Here is a 13,096-nt window from a genome sequence, read left to right as displayed (position 1 = left end):
AGACTCAGGAGGTGGTCTTTATTTGGAAAACTGTGGGAACTTATCAATGTGAAGTGCTTAGGCTGATAATCAGTATAAATGTTTAATAGATTTCACCCAATTTTGTTCTTACGAGAACACAGACATTTCTTTTTTTATAGGCTCTTCCATGACAGCCTGATAGGTAACTGGGACGTGTTAACGGAAGTTAAGTTGTGGCAGTCATAACAGACTACCCAAGGGCACCTTGAAGATAGGTGATGAGTGTCCTTCTCCATACACAGGAAGGGTGTTCCATAGTTAGAGCAGTTGACATGGCCCAGTAGATTGCTAGTGATCAGTTGCTCTTTCACAATCCTGTGCTGATCCAAACTTTTCTCTAATTGGTTACATATCTCTGGAGGTATGACAAGGAATCTGTGCTTTCCGTGGTTCCTGAGCATCCTAGTTCTTTGGCAATTGTTTGACAGAACCACAGCCATGCTTGTGACTCATCACCCACACAGGACAGTCATGTATGGTCTTTTCCCTGGGCACCATGGCAATCACCACTCTCATTATGGTTCCCCCATATATAATATTGATCTTGGCATCTATGGGCTGTATGAGTGTGCATATTCTTTATAATGCATGAGGTTCCGTTCTTAGACCCAGCTCCAGTTCTGTTACGTCTACACCTGCATCTTCATGTGGTGGTTCTTTACTGTGATGGAGGGTCCTTCTCAGTCTTACAGACACGTGTGGTCTTGGAATTGTTAGAGTTTGATCTTGAAGTGGTACCATCATTTTGGTTGCCCTGAGATAGGGCAGCTTTATGTATTTTTAAACCTGAAGGATGTCTGTTTCTAGTTATTCATCCATAAAGACTCCGGGAAGTACCTCTGTTATGTCTGTGACAAGATTGCCTGCAAGTCATACGCCATGTGCTTTAGACTGGCAACAGCCCTTAATGTGTTTTTGCAAGTGTTTACCTGTGGGTCTGCTTGGTCTCATTTACACAGGTTCTTTATTACTTGACTATTGGCTGATCATGGGATCTTCAGAGATGCAGTTGTTTTACAAACAGGACTATCTGTATGCACTTAGCTGCAGTTTAGGGTTTCTTTGGGAGAAGTCAGATTTTCATCCTAAACAGCAGGGAATGTGTTGGGGCATGCTGGAATATTATGTGCAAGAGTTTCTTCGGAGATCTGATCAGTATGTTGTGGATGTTTTTTCAGTGCAGTGCTTGTCTAGTCAAGAATAGTCTGCTTGGCTGTAGCAGATAATTCAGTCATCTTTCTTCCTTTGAGAACTTCATGATTTATGAGTACCTCCACTAGTGTTGGCCATAGGTGTTTGAAGCAGAACTGGTCTCCAACATACTCTGTCTTTTTCCATCTGTCCATCGCCTGTGGTGTTTTTGCATGGTAACACTGCGTCCCAGGCTTTAAATAGTTACGCTATGTGTAAGTTTTAGGTAAATAAAAGGATATCTGGGTGTACATTAGCAACTGAAAAGTGTTTTAATAATTTACTGTATTCGAATTACACCGTTAATATTCGAAATAGGATATTATTTAAAGCCCGGGACGCAGTGTTACCATGCGCAAACACCTACAGGCGGATGGACAGATGGAAAAAAAAGAGTATAGTCATCCTCTTACACCTTTTCCGCTCAGCTGGAGATGAGGGATGATATTGCTTGTGGCTAGGTGACAGGAGCCTCTTGAGAGATTCCTTGAATTCCCTGTCTTCAGAGATTGGGTCTACTTAACGGCAAGTAAATTATAAATTATAGCAAGTGATTTTCTGATTGTCTGCCACTTTTGGTAACAACATGTTCTTATCAGTACATACTATCCAACCAGCAGTTTTAGTTTTCTGTAAAAGAAACCTATTGAGATGGATTTGTCTGTCCATCTGCACTTTTTCTTTCTGCCCTCAGATCTTAAAAACTACTGAGGCTAGAAGGCTGCAAATTGGTATGTTGATCATTCACTTTCCAATCATCAAACATACCAAATTGCAGCCCTCTAGCCTCAGTAGTTTTTTTTTTTATTTGAGGTTAAAGTTAGTCATGATTGTGACTCTGGCATTGCAACAGGCAACCATGGCCAGCTGAGAGTTTCATGGGTCGTGGCTCAAGCAACATTGTACCGACACTACTGAAAGATAGATCTATTTTCTATGGCCTTGATTATAGTCTGTACGGAAAACTTGATTGCGCTAAAGAAACTTAGGTAAATGTTTTACTTGTTTTCTATCGGGAATAGTTAACCTTCTCTGCCGGTCATAACTATACTACTGTTTGTGTGAAATAGGTTTGTATTTAAACAAACATTAGCTCTGTTTGAAAAAATGAGTAATTTTAAACTTCATTGTCATTTTTGCATGAATTCTTTTTATCTATTTTTTCTGTGAAAATTGTATTTGTTTTCAATATTTTTACTATATTGTGTGGTATCTTTTGTAGGTAAATTTCCCCTTATGCACAATTGCTCATACTCCTCGATTGCCTGAACACTGCATAGAATATGTGCGAATTCTTCTGTGGCCAAAAGAAAACCCATTCAGTGAAGATTTAGCGATTGATGGAGATGATCCACAACATATTAACTGGATTTTTGAAAAAGCACAGAAAAGAGCAGCAGAATATGGTAATATTTTCAGTTTTTTCTTTTGTAGGTAATATACTTAAGCGGCTGAGTTTCTAGACTTTTGTAATGTAGCACCTAGTTGTTATTACTAAGTCTCTTTGTGCAGTATCTTCAACCTCCTATTGCTTTCTTGTTTACATTTTACTTTTCATCTATTTTCTTTTGTCTTTCCACCTTATTGCCTAATTTCTTCAATTTATTTTTGTTCACATATTTACCCCTGCAAAAGTCTGTAAGTGTGACTCAGTGGTTTGGGTGTACTTGTTTATTTATAATAATGATATTAATGATAATAATTTGACGTACTATCGTCATGTATTCTTCCTTACAGATGATAGTTTAACAAATAGAGAACTTTCTTTTTTATGGTAGTTGGAAATGTATCTAGTATGGCATAGTATCAGTTGAAAGCTACTGTGTTGCTCAGCTGGAGATGGAGTTGTCTTCAGGTAACATTTTTTTCATGGTTATCAATAAAAGATAAGAACTCTGTGTGCCTTTGCTTACAATCAATATAATGTTACCTTATGTATATTCATTTGTTGTTTGTCTTCACATTTTTATGAGTTAGACACTGCATAAGCCTTACATTTTTTTTTATTGTACTGTATATTTTTAAGAGTACATTATGATCTGAGTTGAATGAGCCCAGACATAACTGTTGTTTTTATTTGATTATATTATAGTCTGTTATGATTTTATTTGATTATAATATAGTCTGTTATGATGAACATAGTGTCTGTTATTTATTTTGATGATTGGTTTTACTTGTCCTTCATATTATTCATGTACCTTCTTCATATTTTTCATATGATTGTTTGCATCATGGAGGTTTCCTTTGTGCATTTTTACTGAATGAATACAGTGCACAAATCCTTTGACTTGTTTTCCACTGGTTCCTCTTCCTTTCTTTTCTAATCCTATTCTTTATGAAATGTGGTCACCTGTTTTACTTCTTTTCTGTGCTTCATGAAGAGAATAAATTGTACCACTTTCCTTTTGAATCAACCTCTCTTGGAATAACCCAGTGTTTCACAAAAAAGTACAAGCACCTTTCATCATCTATTATTATTCCTCAGAATTGGTAAGGTACATACTTCTTCCTGTAGTTAGCTGGTTCCAAGTCACCTAAGTGTCAATTTCAGAAGAGCAGCAAGATTCCTTTCACTTAAGTAGCTACTTAGGCAAATGAAGTATACTCTATTGGGTTTTTATACTATAACAATGTATTTATCGGATGCCAGATGTCATATGTCGATTAATTCTATTTATTGTTTTTAACTGGTTTCCAGCTGGCCCCAGAAGATTTATCATAATTTCTAGACCACAGGTTTGTTAGTTATGAAAAACAGAAATTAATAAAAAATTTGTCATATTTGTTAGAGCCCGAGTAATTTTTCTGGTAAAAACCCATTACTCTACAAACTAGTTTTCTTGCAAGTTATTCTGACAACGATTGAAACTACCATATTCTGCCAGTAGGCAGACTTTGGAGCTTGTCTTTTGAAAATTTTGTATTGTATGTATTCATTATATTTTGTAATTCACTCCAAATAACGTTCTCCATGAATATTTAATCATTGACTTGAATAAACAAGTCTCACACCATTAATTATGCCTGAGATGTAGGTAGCTAATGTTTTGTTAGGAAAGTAATTTTTGGAAAATTTTCATAATTTACTCATGTAGATTATGCAAGTATTACAAGAATTTGAAATACTATTGCTATTAGCACTGTATGTTAATTTACTGTTTTTATGCCAGTTTTTGAATGTTCAGGTCTTGGCTAATTATGAATTCAAGAAAGATTTCAACTAATAAGCCATTTGCACATCTTGATATAAATTAGGAGTAGGTTACAGTGTTTGGTATAAAGCAGTATGTATTTGTGTCTTCCTATAAGTTGTGTTACATTTCGAGTACTTCTTAGGAAAATCAATCATAATTTTTCTTTTTCACAGGTATAAGTGGTGTTACGTATAGATTAACTCAAGGAGTTATCAAAAGAATTATACCTGCAGTGGCCTCAACTAATGCTGTTATAGCAGCTGCATGTGCATCGGAAGTTTTCAAACTGGCCACGTCTGCGTGTACCCCAATGAACAACTATTGCGTTTTCAATGATACTGATGGAATCTATACATACACATATGAGCAAGAAAAGAAGGTATAGTATCTTAGGTTTAGTATTTGCCATGTTGGTAATTTTAGTGCCAAAATGCTTCATTTAATGTTTACACAAAGTAGATGACAGACTCTTGGTGTCTTTCATCCAAGATTAGATGCTAGCTAGGACTCCATCTGTGCTTGTGCACTTATATTCACAAGTATATTAATGCTGTGTTTGATTCATGGGTGCCTTCAGCATATTTTCCAAGGGGGGGCCAAATTTCGCGGATTCCTCTATGGGCCTTATTCGCAGGAAATTCGCCTATTCTCAGTATTTTTCTATGAGAATATCCACAGATTATTGTATTTTCCTATCAATTTCATCATAAGAAGCTGTTAAAAAATTGAAAATCAAAGTAGAGTAACTAATTCTAATTATTTAAAGCATACATGGCATTTTGTATTTTAGACTCTGTAAGAGTGTGTACGTATCTGTTATATTTGCCTTTTGCTAAAATCTTTTGAAATGTAATCTTGCAGGATGACTGTGTTGCATGCAGTCAAGTACCCCAAGCCTTAGAAGTCAGCTTGAGTGATAAGTTACAGGATATCATCAATATGCTGACAGAGTCTGCTCAGTATCAGGTAAGATTAAACTTGGCAAACTAGTTTGCTCTCTTCCTTCATTAAGTCTTTTTAACTGGCAGTGACAGTTCATGTGTGTATGAAACCAGGATAAGTTACCTTTTGAAAGTGACCAGTGTCATCTTAGCAGTGATATTTGTTTTTGTCTCGGACATTTAATTAGTTAAGAGAAGATAACAGATTTCGTACAGTGAAAAGTAGATAGTTTTCCTTTAATGAGTCACATGAAGTATTATACATCTAACTAGTGCTCTGGTTTACATTTTAGGGACTTCCATGCATCTATGACTCCCTTTTTATATCAGTCATGATTCTTGATATTGTCTTATCACAAAAGATGAGGGTCAGGTTTGAGTAGATGTACTTTGCTACATATTTCTTTCATCTGTTTAATACATTTACATAGCACAATATTTTACTCATGTCATTAAGTAAGGGGTCATTATCCTTGAATACTTGATCTCTAGGCCTGTAGTGATCTTTTTGTCTTGTAGGGGGGGGATAGTGTCATCAGTGCACCTCATGCAGTGCACTGGAGAAATTACTGAAGATTCTTTGCAGCATCCCATCGGCCTGTAGTTGCAACCCCTTTAATTCCTTTTATGGTACCTCCATTCATATTCTTTTTTCCATCTTTTCTCCATTTTCTTTTCCACCCTTCTTCTAACAATTGTTGCACAGTGCAACTACAAGGTTTTCCTCCTGTTATATCTTTAAAACTCTTTAATCTCGGTTTTATTTTCGTTGCTGAATGACCTCACAGGTCCCAGCACATGGCTTTTGGCCTAAATTGTATACATTCTAGTATTCTATTCTATACTGTATTGGGATTTTAAAAATCATATTTAAATAGTAACACTCTGCCCTCAACCCTTTTCACCACATTTTCTCTCTTGCCTTTCTCTGATGTATTGCTCAGTTATTAAAATGTGTACATTCTAGTATTCTATTCTATACTGTAGTGGGATTTTTAAAATCATATTTAAATATTAACACTCTGCCCCCATTCCTTTTCACAACATTTTCTCTCTTGCCTTTCCCGGATGTATTGGTCAGTTATTAGTACGTATCTCAATGGTGAGGCTTTGCAGTCAAGCTGTTGCTCTAATCTTGACAAAGATATGCTGTATTTATTTGGGTCAGTTTTTATAATACATAGTTTCATTTACTGTTATATAATGACCCTGTGGTAGTGGTGTAAGAATACTACCACCGTAGGTCCTACGCGTCATAAAAGGCAACTAAAAGGGCAGCTGCTGCCTTGCAGTTTTACTTTTTATGCATGACACTTACCTGGCAGGTATATATATAGCTGTATTTTCTGAAGTCCGACAGAATTTAAAAAACTTCCGACACACGCAGTGGTCGGCCAGGTGGTTAGTACCCATTCCCGCCGCTGGGAGGCGGGTATCAGGAACCATTCCCATTTTCTATTCATAAATTTTCTGTCGCCGGTACTGAAAACACAAAACCTGGTTTTTTTTCAGCTACCTCCGGCTTAGGATTTTGGAAACTTCATTTGTCGCTAAGTATCCTAATTGTCTTTTAATTTATTTACTTGGATTGTGGCTAGGCATACGCTATCTTAAATTGATTTGAATTTGATTCATTTTTGCATAAGATATCTGAATCTAGTTAGGCTAGTTTTCAGAGGGTGTTGTCTGCAAAGATAGGGTGTGGCTACCGAAAGCTTCGGTAGTTCCGCACTTGGGGGGCGCAATTAATCAGTAAACATGTCTATTTTCCGTAAGGAAAAAGTATGATTCGTATGTACGCAATTAATCAGTAAACGTGTCTAAATTCCGTAAGAAGGAAAAAAAAAAAGTTTGTTTAGTATGTAGGCAAAATTAATCAATTACGAAAGTCAGGGTAGTGATACTGCTAACCTTCCGGTAGACTTTATTTTGCCTAACGCTGTAGTATGGCCTACGGGTTATGACTATGTCTGCGAGAGGTGATCGCTCTCCTTCATTGTTGTGAAGAGTTCTACTTCTGTTTTTGTTACGCTAACCCTGTAATGTTGCCTTCGGGCCCTAAAACAGTGTCTGTAGAGGTTATTGCCCTTTCTCTTATACTATTTCGATTCGTAACTTAGAATCGAAAGTGTTTGCTTTAGAGAGCAATAGTGAAGTGGCTAAGTGCAGTGACCAGTGCCCCTTGTGTAGTGGGAGCGGTGGGTTGCGTCAGATCGGCCTTATAACGCCTCTAGGTCTAGACCTCTGTCGAACTCCCAGAACCAAGGGAGGGAGAGGCATGTCGAAAGCCGAAGGAGGGTTACAGGGAACCCCACCGATTCTGGGCTGGTGGCCTTCGGCAGTTTCTGATGAAAATCCCCAGACTGCCAAAGTGCGTGCACATGCACGAATCCTGAAGGATTGCTTCTCGTCCTCCGAGGCGTCCTCCCCGCACAAGGGTTGGAGCTCTCGGAAGGACTCGCGCCCTCTAAGAAGCTTTATAGAAGAGGACGCTTCACGTCCCTCCCTTCCCTCCCGTTATGTGTTTCAGTGAGAAGTAAGAAGGCGAAAGTTGCCTGATCACTTGTACTTCTTTCCACCAAGAAATAGGAAAAGAAGGCAGTTTCTCTCGCTTGTTTTGACGCCTGTCAGGAGCGTGACTTTTCTTTTCTGCACGCTTATTTGGACGATCGGCTTGAACAGGACGCTCGGATGGACGCACTCACCAGTGGACGCCGAGCGTCCTCGCCAGTGGCCGCCGAGCGCGCACCAGGACGCCGAGCGTCCTCGCCAGTGGACGCCGAGCGTCCTCGTCAGTGGACGCCGAGCGCGCACCAGGACGCCGAGCGTCCTCGCCAGTGGACGCCGAGCGCGCACCAGAACGTTTCTGTTTGAACTCTTCAAGCTCTTGTTTAAGATTTGAGCCTCAAAAAAGTGAACAGAACTTCGTCTTCGAAACCCAGCAAGACCTCGGGTTTCGTGAATTCAAGAGGTCTCTGTCAATATTATATTGCTTTTCGCAAAGGTTGGGATGGAGTTAAGGAAAGCTCAAGGGAAGATCTCGTTTTCTCTACCTCAGTCAAGACTTTGAGATAAGACAGTTACGGGTTATGTAAAGGCTCGACGTCCTCCCTGAACGTCAGGATTTTCGGCAACGTTCAGTAGGATTCTTGCAAAGGCACTCATCAAAAGGACGCTCTTCAGGAAAGCGCAAGACAAGACTTCCTTTGCCATACTGCCAATAAATTTAAAAGCTTTTAGACCATCTGAAAGGGTTTTTCAGATGATAGATTTTGTTAGTTTCTAGTCGAGACTTCCATGCCGATTGAGCATCGTTGTTCTACCTACCGTAAGCCCACAAGTCTCTTAACAGGATTCTTGTCCCTTCCTTGTTTGAGACGGGAATCGAAAAATAAAAGGCTCGACTTCCTGGATTACGTTTTGTCAATTCAGTGACTTTCCCCCATTGACAATATACTATCGTTTTGTCAAGTAAGTTGGGTCTCCCCTCATTGACAAAATATCTCTGCCTGTACCGTTAATGGGTTAGTTTCTCATTGACAAACATCTCATTAACTTGATATTGCGTAAGCGAATAAGGACAAGGTTCGGAAGAGCTCTCCTTCCTCATTCGCAGACTCGTACAAGAAATAGACTTGTAGACTACGTCAATGAACGCTTATGTCCAGTATCTTTAAGAAGCTTGAGATGTCTGCTTCGATTCTCTAAGTTTTGTTCATGAAACACTTACCTGTCAGATATGTATGTAGCTGTATTTCCGAATTCAGCTATATATATGTCTGCCAGGTAAGTATGAACAAACTTTATTGTGATATAATAAAATTTTTTGCCTTGCGTTATTTTACTACTGGTTGGTTCAAGTCATACACGCTTGCTGTAGTTACCTCTTCGGATGGCAACCGAGAGGTCTATTGTCTACTATTTTAAGGACATTTAATCGTCACTCCCTGCAGCCTTCCAGGAGTTTCCGATTTATCTTTTACCGTTGTATGGTAGTGTTCTGACGACACAAACGCATCTATATATTTAGCGTTTTCTGTTTCGCTTAAATATACCAGCTTGAGAGTCTCTTTTTGTTCAAAAAATAACGGACCTATTTCTTCGTAGAATAGGGTAGCTGGCAACCCAGACATAAAGTTAAGAGACGACGTTCGTAAGCTGCTGGCTGCTGCTGTGTCTGACTGTCCAAGTTCCACCGAGCCACCAGTAACAGATCGTGCGCTGTCATGCCCTGTAGGTTACGTCTCTCTCTCCTGCGGGAATTGACTGACTAACCGTATCTCTGTGCTGGCGGTTACGTCTCTCCTGCGGGATTGACTGACTAACTGTATCTCTGTCCTACAATCACGGACTTTAGCCTAAGATTGAGGGGATTTCTTACGTGAATGAATAAAACGTTGCATTAGTTTTGCCTTACTATGTTCAACAGAGTTATCTCTTAATCCTTTCGGTGCTCGTTACCGCACGGTATAGAACTACGAGTCTACCGCAACATTGCACTTTTATATGCTCTCCTGCTTAGGCAAAGCGCAGCCTTATAGGGAAGTAAGCATACTCGGGGAGGGAATGGATGAGCTTGCTGGGGACCATTTCCTTCCTGAAGAAGTTTGTTTCCCGAATAGACTGCAATTCAGACCACAGTTTTTTCCTACCGGGAAACTGAAATATTATTCAAGATCTAGGAATTATTCTGAACATCTCTCAGTGCGTCATGATAGAAAGAAGGTGCCGGACATCTGGATAGTGTTTCAGATGTCCTGGATCTTAATCTGAAAGAAGTAAATGCAATTCGGTCGTCCCTCCAGTCCTCGAAACACGAGTTTTTGGAACCAGTGGTCCACATCAACTCTGATATTCCCACAGCTCTCTCATATCTTAAGAAGTATCTTCTCTCGGTCCCTGCTCGAGTTTACGAGAAAGAGCCTATTATAACAACAGGCGTAGAATGTAACGATCATCTAGAGGTTCGTTACAGGATTGCAAAAGTCCGTACGAATCGTCTCGAATCGACGGCAGCAAACGATAGATTACTAACATGATAGGTATTTTAATTAAGTGGTGTTCTTTTTTATGGGGGGGGTTGTCTGAGAGGGTTATTTCCTCTTTCAGTATGTGAAGTGTAATGTGTTACGTTAGCTTTGTGTGTGGTTCAGGTGGTCTAACTTATCCTAGCATGAATGCCCCTGGTAAGAGAGGGCTAGGGTTTCCTGTCAACAAATTGGTCCCGTCCCAGTTGTCAGACCCTTGTTATTAGCTTTCTCAACAAACAGGTCACATCCTAGTTGAGAGCTACTAAGGTTTAGCAGGCTAAGAGGCAGGACCTACGAAGTCAGCTACCTTAGCAGGTAAGGAACTTATATAATAAATAATTTTAAAAATTAGTTAATTTTTGAATTATGACGATGTTGCTGTCTGTGACCCACCTCCAAATGTGTCAATCAGCTATATATATACCTGCCAGGTAAGTGTCATGCATAAAAATGATATTGTTATGATACAATAAAGTTTTATGCATACTTACCTGGCAGGTATGATATAATTATTCCCACCCTCCTCCCCTCAGGAGACAGGGTTTCAGAGAAAATCTGAGGAAAAACGGGAATAGTTCCAAGTACCAGCGCCACGGGGAACGTGGGGGAGATCACCTGAACTACCAGTGGTCTAGCGGTTGCCGAGAGTTTTGAAAATTCTGCCAGTGCGAACAGACAACAGAGAATGTTGTTTGACAGATTTGCATCTGTCAAACAACAAAGACCTTCACGATCATTGAGGTCTGTGGAATCTCGATTCTAGCTCACCATCTACTTTTTGCCTCGCCTGTTTTCTCGGAGTCAGACACTCGTGCGAGATCAGGCGACATATAGTAGCCCTGAGTTTCTTATTGACGAAGTCGATTGCGGACGACGTTGGGTTGCGTTGATACACCCCCAAGGTTTGCTTTGATTGAATCGCCCAGGCAGTCCAGACACTCATCCTTCAGCTAAGAATAGTGCCTTTTGGTCTTCAGGGTACAGCCTTGCTGTCCTTGATTCGTCTGACTGGTCAACTGGTCGTTCACCTGACTTTAGTACAGACTGTGCATTTCCGGATCGAAGCTTTCAATATGGAACTTAGACGTAGTCTGAAGTTCGTGATGTTCAAAGCATTCGAACCTCGTCCTGCTGTTAACTTCTTGTATGTGATCAGGAAGGCCTTCTTCTAACCACCCTAGATACGACAAAGAGGGTTAGTGAGATTTTAAGCCATCGTCACAAGTTTTTGGCTTAGAGAACACAAGGAGGTGTGCTCTCTAAGCCTTTCGTTATGGCCTAAGAATGGAAACCCTTTTTGTCCTTGGGCCAGGATCTTGGAAGCAAGGATGGCACAAGTTAGTGGGCAGGAGCCAGAGAGAGTCCTGTGCCCTGTCAGGTCTCTCAAGTTTTTATCTACTTAAAATCAAGAAAGTCGAAGTCAGTCGGGGGGGCAATCTGCAGTGTTCCGAAAAGACCAGACCTTGCCCATATCGAAGTACACCCTGGTTTTTAGGGTTAAGGAGTTCTTTCAAAAAATGCTCCTTCATTGTGTTTACACAAAGATTTGAAAGCTTTTTATCTGAATGCTCACGAGGTGAGGGCTCGCGGCCTCGGAAGCATTTCAACAGAGCATGGCACTCAGCAACATCTTGAGTACCATGTTTTTAGCGAAGCACTCTGGGTTCACTTCACACTCCCTGCGAGATGTGAAGATGGCATATGAGATCTGCTGCTCGCTAGGGCCATACGTGTCTGCAGACACAATCTTGGGGGCAAGAAGTACTACTCATCCTATCCTGTAGAAAATGGTTAGGAAGAGCTCTTAATTTAGTTGTGGAGTCGCTGACAACGGCGACTTCTTAACTCTGAAGCCTTAGTTAACACACATTAACTTTGGCTAGGTTGGTCAGGTGGTGATATATATTATATATATATATTTATTTTACTTCTTAGCCCTCATGGTATGTCAATATGGTCTAGTCACATTGTGGTCACGCCCCCGTTGACAGATCATCTGGAGTGCACCAGCTTCATAGGTCTCTACTCGCTGGCAACTCTAGTAAAGCAGAAGCAGACTTGGGTGGACAGTAATCACGAAGTCGGCTATGCTAACAGGTGGAACCAAGATGTAAATCATCTGCATGCATTTGTGTCCCAAAATCCTTCTATTCTGTCCCTTCCCACCTCCAACGGTGGGGTTCAACTATATATATATATCTGACAGGTAAGTTCATGAGCAAAATGATATTGTTATGATACAATAAAGTTTGTTCATACTTAAACTGGCAGATATATATATATTCAAGTACCCACCCACCTCCCCTCAGTGGGGGACAGTGGAAATAAAAATTATAAGAATAGAAAATGGAATGGTTCCTGATACCCGCCTCCCAGCGGCGGGAATGGGTACTAACCACCTCGGCCGACCACTGCGTGTGTCGGAAGTTTTTTTAAATTCTGTCGGACTTCAGAAAATACAGCTATATATATACCTGCCAGGTAAGTATGCATAAAACTTTATTGTATCATAACAATATCATTTTTAGTAAAAGGCTAGGCCCACCGCCAACAACTGTGAAAACTGTGGCCTTGCAGTCTTACTTTTTAGTAAAAGACTAGGCCCGCTACCAATAACTGGAAACTGCTGCCTTGCAGGTGGACTTTTTAGTCAAAGGCTAGGCTGACTTCCAATAACTGTGGTTGATGACAGCAAGGGCATGCAGTTGTATAAAGCCCT

General features: G+C 40.1%; 1 protein-coding gene across 2 annotated transcripts in view; it reads left to right on the top strand.

The window, feature by feature from the left end:
* LOC135227084 (NEDD8-activating enzyme E1 catalytic subunit-like) overlaps positions 1–13,096 on the top strand; it is a 43,316-nt gene that overhangs the window by 12,807 nt on the left and 17,413 nt on the right. For both annotated transcript variants that reach the window (XM_064266923.1, XM_064266922.1), the window contains exons 6-8: positions 2,435–2,618; positions 4,580–4,785; positions 5,268–5,372. In XM_064266923.1, coding sequence (XP_064122993.1) covers positions 2,435–2,618; positions 4,580–4,785; positions 5,268–5,372 — 495 coding nt within the window. The remainder of the gene's footprint in view (positions 1–2,434; positions 2,619–4,579; positions 4,786–5,267; positions 5,373–13,096) is intronic.

The sequence above is a fragment of the Macrobrachium nipponense genome, chromosome 15 (assembly GCF_015104395.2).
Source record: "Macrobrachium nipponense isolate FS-2020 chromosome 15, ASM1510439v2, whole genome shotgun sequence".
NCBI classification, from domain to species: Eukaryota; Metazoa; Arthropoda; class Malacostraca; order Decapoda; family Palaemonidae; genus Macrobrachium; species Macrobrachium nipponense.
This window is presented reverse-complemented; position numbering and strand designations above follow the sequence as displayed.